We start from the raw sequence: 9696 nt of genomic DNA, 5'->3' as shown, positions 1-9696 counted from the left end.
TTATACTCCACTCTGCATTTAATCATTAATTGATATTAATATCTGGCTCTCTTCCACAGCATGTCTTTCTCTCCCCTCAGCCCAACCGGTCACGGCAGATGACCCCCCCTCCCTGATCCTGGTTCTGATGGAGGTTTCTTCCTGTTAAAAGGGAGTTTTTCCTTCCCACTGTCACCAAGTGCTGCTCATAGGGGTCGTTTTGACTGTTGGGTTTTCTCTGTATTATTGTAGGGTCTTTACCCACAATACAAAGCGCCTTGAGGCGACAGTTTGTTGTGATTTGGCGCTATATAAATAAAATTGAATTGAATTGAATTGAATTAAAGAATAGTGGGCCATAATCCCTCCACAATGATCAAAGTCATAGAAAAGGATTACTTCATCTAAAGGATTACTTCAACTTATTGCTGCTAAAGGTGCTTCTACAAGTTATTGGAGTCTACTTCATTTTTCACAGGACTGTAATTAACTGTGAAAATGTTCTTTTTCATGTGATTATAACTACTTTAGTCTGGACCCAAACTATGGCAGCAAGATACTGTCCAATGAATAACTCCCCTCACTGTGGGGGCAATTTTTTCCCTTTGTAATCTGCATATATGTACATATGTGCATATATGAATATATATAATATCAGCAGAAACAAAATGTTGACACTTTTATACACTGTGCAACAGTTTACTGTGCAACAGTTTGAGGCCATGAATGTAAATGTCTTTGAAAGTGGAGATGCAGACCTGCAGAAGATGAGCTGCTTGTCTACACCCTTGAACATAAACACAACCAGGCAGCAGGCTCTTCAAGGCTTTAAAAACAATGCCTCCATGCATCTGTGATTATGGGCGTGTCGTCTGTTAGGCAGTTTCTGGCTGGTGTGTTTTTTGGGGGAAGGAAAGAGGGGAGCTGTCACTGCGGGGGGAGAGGTAAACCCCGGGGATCGGTGACCTGACCCTCCTGCAGGTTCTTTACCAGTTGGGCCAGCCAGCGTTTAGTAGTGGTGTCGTCCTTCAGGACCTGGGCGAAGGTGGTGTCTTTGAGCTGGTCGGGGAGGCACTGCCGCAGAGCTTCTCTAGCTCTAGTCGAGACAAAACACAGGAACACAGGTCAGCAATGGACACACTGCCTGCAGAAGATATACACATACTCACAAAAACTAAACATGAATTATACCTTTTAATACTGTGCTATCATTCTCTTTAATGTGTCTGTATTTGGTCATTGCAGTCAATTTCAGCCACTGCATACGCGAGTGTCCGGTTCGTGCGCGCTGCAGTTCCACATGCTCGTGGGAAACTCTCTCTCTGAATTTTTGGGTGGAGTCTAATGTGATCGTTCACTTTGATGGACAGTTCAGATTACTGCGTTTGCTGAATTACCTGTCAATACTGTTTCCTGTGTGGCGGTGGAAATACTAACTGTCACTAGAGTACTTTAATGCTGAATAAATCTTTAAAACTGGGGGATTCAAAGGCACATTCTGAAGTCTCTGCACTCCTGTCCCTTTAATCTGTTCTACAGCATCACAAACCTTATGATTTTTGTTAAAAACATTTATAACCAGGACACACATCAAAAAAAAAAAAAAAAAGTTGAGTAAACTCAATTTTCCAAAATGTGAACAAATATAAAATGTGCTTAAGTTGCTGTCAGATGGTCACTTAATGAAACAGCTGTATACATCTGGCTGCAGAGCGCCACTCACTGTGGGTTCAAGCTGTATTATAATAGTTCATCCAGGTAATATTACAGGTTCTGTGAACAGACAGTCTGTGGAGTGGGCAGGAGAACAGGCTGTGATAGGCTGTCTTTGCACAACACAACAACAATAAGTAGCTCATGTGTATGATCTGAACCAGTGTCTGATAGAACAGTTAAAGTTGTTGCTATTATTTTGTGTACATCTAAAGGTTTTTATAACTACATTACAGACCATCCTTGTAGCTGCTACATGCCAGGTATGCTTTGCAGTTATGGCTGTGCAGCTAACCAGTGGATTAACTTTAGTTATGTCTGTTGTAGATCCATCAGTCCGTCTCTGCCCTGGACCTGCAGACCACAGGGAAACACCACACTGTCGGCTGCTGTCACTGCTACAATATTTCTTGCACAATTTTCTTTCTTGCTTGCTTTTTTTTTTTTTTAAAGTTTAATAAGTTCACATATTTGTTCATTTACAAATCTTAATAGTGTTCATTAAGAGACTAACAGTGCTGTTTCTACTAGATACTTAGATCTGTGGTTATTAGTAAAATTACTGCTAATTGTTTCTATAAACATTGAATAAATGCTCTGATCAAATACTGATTATCAGCTTTTTACAGTTGTGGAAAAAGTATCCCATCCTTAACCCTATAAATGTAGTACTGCTAGAGTATACGTACGTTCTGTAATAATAAACCTTTATTGAAGTAAAAGTAAGAATGCGCTGCATTAAAATATACTTCAAAGTCTATATGATTGTTGAATTATTAATGTGTACACCAGAGCTGGAGCTAATTCACCGTAGCTAAATCCGATTATAATTTATTCGTTTATTTAGATTTTATATTAATCTAATTCTGCTAAGTAGGATTAAAGTAAAATATTGGATTTCTAAAATCACTATGAAAGAGGTGATCTGTGCTACACATCAGTAACTTGCTGTGCTCGAGAAGCTGCTGCCTGTCTGGGCATTTCCATCTTGAATAACCATTGAGGACAGTTGTAAGTACCGTGGAATCCCACAGGCAAACAGGAACCATGAAGTGAAGCAATGAAAAATGTCCAAACAGCTCCTCTCTTGGTCACAAGTTATTTGGAATATCTCTGGAGTGTTTTCTTCATCCTCAATTTGTCTTTAATATAGCAATGTAGCCTCTCATATCTAATGGACTGTTATGCTACTGGCAATTTATAATTATTGAACATGCCCTTCAGTGGTGTAATTTTGATAAATGTGCAATTAGTGTTAGAAATATTTCATGTGTGCCATGATGTTTGTCCTGCTGAATAAAATTAGTTGTGGATTATTAATTGTTGTCTTATATTACTGTCATATGATTATAACCATGACTGAGAAAGGCAAACAGTTACTACAGGTCTCCTCTGACACGCTGTCCAACAATACTAGTGGCCAGTGATATAATATAACAGAGTTAAGCCACAGTGGACAATTTGACTGTTCACTGTAATGACAGTGTTTGAAAAATTCCTGTCATATATGAAATTTAGATATTGGCATACTGGCCAATACTATACAAAATGAAGATTAAAGCAGTTATTTTGCTGAGTACAGTGTCAGTAGACCTGATATGAAACATGTCTGAAAGCAGACATGTTTCCCGACTCTTTTCTTGAGTTTCCTACAATACAAGTACCTGGAGTTGTCAGACAGCCGTAGGTAACATCGCACCACATGCTTGAGCAGGCGGGCTGAGGGCTCCTTGGAGAGCTGGAGGACCATTTTCCCCTGAAACACCACAGAAAACTGAGGCCATAGAGAACACGCATACTCAGATGTACTCTATAATCATTATTCACAGTATGTATTGGACTCACAAGAATCATAGCAACATGGGAGAAGCGCTCATATGTTTGACAGATGTACGCCAGCCCCGTGTCATCCAGGAGAATCTTCTGAAGGATGAAGGTAGCAACCTGCAGAACAATAATTCCACATCCTTTATTTTTCTCTGATGCTTCTTTTCTCTGCTACAAGGAGCTTTACTCTTTAGATTTCAAAACAGTGTCTCTTTAAACCAAAAAGAAAAGCACTCAGAATGAGAGCCTGTCAAAGCACCTAGTGATAAGTCTGAAGTGGGGACGGTACCGTTTTAGAGAGTTCACTTCCAGACTCCATGATGCGAAGGCACAGGGGAATTATCTCTGTGGTCAACAGAAAGTTGATCACTTCCTGCTCATCTGTTTTCACCAAAGCACCTACACAGAGATGATAACATGCATTTAATGATATGATTCCTTTAAACAAGCTGAGCTGAGCAATCCAATAAATCAACAGTTTCTCATATTTGAAGATGTTTCTACAAGGTTTCTTTGGTATTCTCCTTAGAAGTGCTCAGTGGAGTGAACAGGTCTTACCGATGACCCCTAAACTGGTGAGGCGGAGGTACTCGAATGGCCGTGTTTTACTGACTGTGTGTAAGAATGGGTAGAGGAAGAGTGGGATGTGAGCAGCCAGGAAAGCTGACCTGTAAAAGACAAAATTGTAGCGTGAGCAGCACGAGGCAAAATGCTATTACACTGAACTGCAGGTAAAACCACATTACTGTTTAATGGTGATGTTACCAATACGCTTCTGTTTCCTTTGGTAATAAGAGTCTCAGACACAGTTTGATGTGATGTCTGCCACTTTGGCTGACTGTGCAATAAAGACAAAACTGCTAGAAAGCTACGTCACGGACTTTTAGCAACTCACACACTGAAATTAAGCTAAAGAAAACAAACAAATAAGACAGGTATTTATGTTTTGCCATAGAGAAATAAACACTGATAAAAGAAAAAAATACTAACCCATTGGAAGATAAAGTAAATAACAGTGACAAGCCTGTTTGAAGGGCACATATTAATGGAAAATATGACGCAACAAGTGGCTATGTGTGGGCAACGTGATCAAGAGTTTAAAGTGATGACCTGGCCTCCAAATCCCTCCAGCACACAGGAAAATTGGAAAGTTGCACCTGAGCAAAACAAGACTTCTAAAAGACAAAACCAAAGTATAGATGTTTGTTCATGATGGCAAAAACCAAATCCCGCCCATCAGCACAAACACCTCGTACAAACCAGCTAGCACGGTGGTGATGGCTTGGACTCGTTTTGCAGTCACTGGCTCGACCATGAACTCCTTAATGACCTTACTTAATGACTATTCAAATCCATCCATCCATCCATTCGCTTCCGCACATCCTGTTAAGGGTCGCGGGGGGGCTGGAGCCTATCCCAGCTGTCATAGGGCGAGAGGCAGGGTACACCCTGAACAGGTCGCCAGCCTGTTACAGGGCCAACACAGAGGGACAGACGACCTTTCACACTCACATTCATACCTATGGGCAATTTAGATTAGCCAATTAACCTAACCCCAGTAAGTGCATGTCTTTGGAATGTGGGAGGAAACCGGAGTACCCGGAGGAAACCCACGCAGACACGGGGAGAACATGCAAACTCCACACAGAGAGAGGGAGAGGCCTGGGCCAAGGTGGAATCGAACCCAGGCCTTCCAGATGGTATTCTAACTGTGAGGCAGCAGTGCTAACCACTACGCCACCGTGCTGACTATTCAAATATTTAGAATAAAAATCTGCCCATCCCTAGTATGCACCTAAATGTTGATTATAAATATACATAAGTGATACACTGAAATAATAGCCTCTTTTGTGGTGCAGCTTATTTTTCCCCCATAGCTCAGCTGAGTTACAGTCAGATTCCATGACCTGATGTGCATGATTTACAATAATCAGTATTTGTTTATGACTGAAAGGAATTAAGGTACCTTGTCTCTGGATGTGAGGCAACACACTGGAGGAGGGCCAGGGCATTACATACTCTGTTGGACTGGTGTGCTGTCAGGGTAGGGGGGTTGATTGATGGGTAGATATTAACAATTTCCTGAAAAAAAAAAAAGTGTGCATAAGTTGCTCTTTTTAATCGATGCATCTATGGTGTGAATTTGAAGGTGGGATCATTAAACGTTAAAGTTTTTGTGGAACAGACGCCAAGGCTATGACAATACCTTAACTTTTTCAACAGCCAAGCTAAAAAAAAGAAAGAAAGGATAATATATCAACTGTCACTGGGAGACACAGCATACTCACCTGCAACAGGGCCGCTATGGTTCCACAGGAGTGCCACAGCATGGGCGCCAGGTCTGGCACGGACTCCCTCTTCTTGCTGAGCTCCAGCAGAGCATTCTCTCTGGTCTCTGGACCGGACAGCTCATTGATCCACTGGTAGATCTTTTCTCTGTCCACCTGTGCCAGTGCTGTGGTCACAGCCTGTACAGAAAAAAAGAAGAAAATGCATCACCATTGTAGGCAGGTCTATCTAACAGAGCAGTGGTTCTCAGATCTGTGCCATCATTCTCCACTTTACAGGAAGAAATATTTTCATGTTTCACCTCAATAAAACAGTGACAGAAAAAACTAGTTGTAACTTTATTTAGATAACAAACTCACATTAAATTCTTCAGTAACTTTTGCTGTGCAAGAACTTTCACTTCAAACAACTATTTGTAACATTTGTCACTAGCCTGCTATGGCCTCCTCTCTGGCCTGTGCCAAAAAAGTGATTTCTGGTATTTGCCAAACATGACCGGTTGTGTTTAAACTGCTGTAAATGCCTTTTGGGCCTAAAATCTGTGAAACATGTATGAAACATATCTCTCATGAATGATATGAAGTCATTTTGAGTGAGCAACAACATTCCTGTCACAAGGTAGAAGCTGCAATTAGTTTTTGGCACGGTGACTTTTACATATTATTTATCAGGCAAAAAACTGTCACTGACATTAAAAATCTATTTTTAAAGACAGATCTAGCCAAGAGGCCAGCAGGGATTGTAACAGATATAACATCACATTTACAGTATATAAAGATATTTGAAGTGGCCAAAATGGCTGGATTGACTAGAATGTAAATACAATAATGCAGAGTCATACAGATGCTTGCAAAACCAGTCATTTCTTCATTTTATATATAAGCCCTTCATAAATCCTGTTGACTGCAGTGTATTTCCCAATATAAGCAAAGACATTTCACATCAAAAACAAAAACAGCAGAAATCACTGGCAGACCCAAAAGACCCCCATCAGCCATGCGGGAGCAGATGGGACTGCTGCTCTGCAACAGCGATCCCTTGTCAGACAGCTAGGACAGATGGGGCATCTCAGATCCTGGATAAGGGAAGTGGATTTCTCTTCTTGGATTTCTCAAGTGCCTTCGAGCACCTTATGCTTCAAGATAAACCACTTGGACTCTCCATCTACCTCATCGACAGGCTGCAGTCAGACTGAAGGACACCATGTCTGACACTGATCAGCACCCCAGGGAACAGTGCTGGCCCCTCTTATCTTCACCCTATACACTGCAGACTTCTGCTACAACTCTCTTACAACTGTGGTCAGACAGCAAGCTGGACTGGACATGTGAGGTATCTGATATGCCTGTGTTTTAAACTCCATATATGGGTTTATCTATCATTTTAGGAGATATGCATTATAGCTGAAGCCTTCTAAGCCGAGGACCAAATAAGCATTCGAAGGCTCCTTGTATTACTGAAAACTGGCTGAAACTGGTTCTATACATGGAGCATGGGGCAATGTTAACAGATGTTGGGGTAGAGCTCTGTGGTATATTAGCTAGGAAATGCCTTTTGGGGGGGGGGCAGCACATCCAGGAAGGATGATTAATATAATACTGGTCAACACTAAAGGTGTAACAGTTCACCAAGGTTAACCGATAACTGCTGTATAGAAGCTACGGTTCGGTGAACCAAACCATTAACGGATCAAACTTTTATTGTACTGAAAATTAAAAAAACAAACAAAAAAAAGAGGATCTAAATAAATTTGAGTTCTGTCTGTGTTTTAACCCTCTGCATTAGCCACTGTGGGATACAGTGGTCGGCCGTACCAGCGTTTTTGAACACACTATATTTTGACATATTTTAATCATGTCAACACAAAATCAGGAATAAAAAAAATGGATATTAAATATTTTACAATATTTAAAGTTTTTACTCCGAAGTCCCCTCAAACACTCTGGCTGGTGTCATTACCCCCAGCATCCCAAGGGCGCGCAGAGGAGGAGGCAGAGCCAGTTGCGATGCCTTACGCTTCCCCTCTCAAAGCAAATAATTGCACGCTTCAACAAGCTTGGGTTGTAGATCCTAAATAAAACAGAGTACACCTAATAATCTGGGTGACTTTGGAGATTATTCCTTTTTCCTACCAAAAGCTAGAGGGGATACAATTTTATCAGGCTGTGTGTCTCTGTCTGCCAAAATCTATGTGTAAACATGTATCCTCATAGCAATAAACCTGTGTTTTAGGTTTATTGCTACCAATACAGACCAGTAACAACTAGCTTGTAGAAGGACTAAAGTATTTGCTTTGAGAGAAGAAGTAAGGCATGGCAACTGGCTCCGCCTCCTCCCTCCTCTGCACGCTCTCGAGGGCGGGGATACAGTTTATGTATACGATACATAAACTGTGGTGTACGATACTGCAAGACTTGGTATAGATCCGATACCGAGTGAATACAGGGCCAGTATCGCCAATACTGATACCGATACAGTTTAATAATTATGAAGAATTTTCATGAAGTTTGTGTTTTGTGATTTTTTATTTCCTTTGGATCATTAATTAGTTAAAACCCAGGATAGAATTGGGCAAAATTTATAGGTAAATATAAAATACTTTATCAAAATAAGAGTTTTTGTTCTGAAACATTAGAACAGTAACAAAACAATTTTCCCCATACACTGTCATATCTGGATTAATTTCTTAAATAAAGTGAACAAAATAATCACTCAAGAACAAATTAAAACTTTTCGGGTAGAGTGTTCAAAAAGTATAATACAAAAATGCAATAAAAAATATCCTTTCACTCACTAATTTTCTGGATTTTTTCTTTAATAAACAAAATGTACAAAATTATCACTCCATAACTTTATTTGATGTCAAAAATATGACAATTTGGTCCTTTAAGTTACTTTGACATTTTGCTAAGTAATTGTGACAATATTGGGAATAAACAAGTACCATGTGATAATAAAGTGACATGCAGTTATGCCTCTGGTAATATTTGGATACTGTTTAATTTTGTTCATATGAATCTCATTAGATTCATTAGAGGATTATTTTTGTCAGCTTTACTTTCTGAGGAATGTTGTGTTGCATTGAATTTTAGTAGTGAAACATTAACAGACCTCTCAGGTGTTATGTAGTAGACACTGATAATTAAGTTATTTATTCTTTACACAATTTTCATTTGTTTTCTAGTCAAATGTGGCTTTTATATTCATTGAAAGTTTATTGTTTGAAAGGAATAAAGATGTTCTAAGTAATGTGTTTGTTTTAGTCACAGAAATTGTCGTTTGATTATACATAAGTAACTATTTCATATATGCAAATGAACCGAACCGTGGAGTTTTGTACAGTTACACCCTTAGTCTAGATTTATAATATTGTTTATAAAGCACATGTTACTAAAATTTCAGGTCTGTCAGTATTTATTTCAAAGACTCTCTAAATAAGAAGTTTCTTTAATACTAATATTATTGCGCAGAACAAGGCTAAATAAACTAGATCCAGTCTGACATTATTAAAAAGATGAGTGATTCGTAGCTGAAAACAAAGTATTTCTGGAAAAGCGGTCATTGGCTTTAACATCCAGGCTCAGCTGAAGCTTAGGTGATGCTAGCTAATGTTAGAGTTAGCATTGATGTGCACTTACAGCCCCTGTAGCCAACATTGTGCCCAGCAGGTTTGTTTAATCCAGCGATACCTTTTTAATAACCTGCGTTCTAGTGATTAAAGTCTTCCAACATGGTCAAATACAAGTACGCCGCTCACACACCAAGCAAAGGCGGAAGAATTGTATCAGTTCCGGATAAGTCCTTTCAAATTAAAAGCGCAGTCCCAATCAAGTTCACAGTGGATAATGTGCCCACGCAACGTGAAGGGCACCGAGCCGGCGGAGCGGG

The 9696-nt window shown here is 39.9% G+C and overlaps 1 protein-coding gene across 1 annotated transcript; it reads right to left on the bottom strand.

Annotated features, from left to right (window-relative positions):
- Window positions 1-207: 207 nt before the first annotated feature.
- cnot9 (CCR4-NOT transcription complex subunit 9) lies at window positions 208-9578 on the bottom strand. The gene is made up of 8 exons (XM_030751418.1): window positions 9447-9578; window positions 5808-5987; window positions 5486-5601; window positions 4078-4187; window positions 3809-3918; window positions 3538-3636; window positions 3357-3448; window positions 208-1075 (listed from the first exon to the last, which is right to left on the bottom strand). Exons 1-8 carry the CDS (start codon window positions 9462-9464, stop codon window positions 907-909), a joined length of 894 nt encoding a protein of 297 aa, XP_030607278.1. The 5' UTR covers window positions 9465-9578; the 3' UTR covers window positions 208-906.
- Window positions 9579-9696: the final 118 nt, after the last annotated feature.

Source organism: Archocentrus centrarchus, chromosome 2 (genome assembly GCF_007364275.1).
Source record: "Archocentrus centrarchus isolate MPI-CPG fArcCen1 chromosome 2, fArcCen1, whole genome shotgun sequence".
NCBI lineage: Eukaryota > Metazoa > Chordata > Actinopteri > Cichliformes > Cichlidae > Archocentrus > Archocentrus centrarchus.
This window is presented reverse-complemented; position numbering and strand designations above follow the sequence as displayed.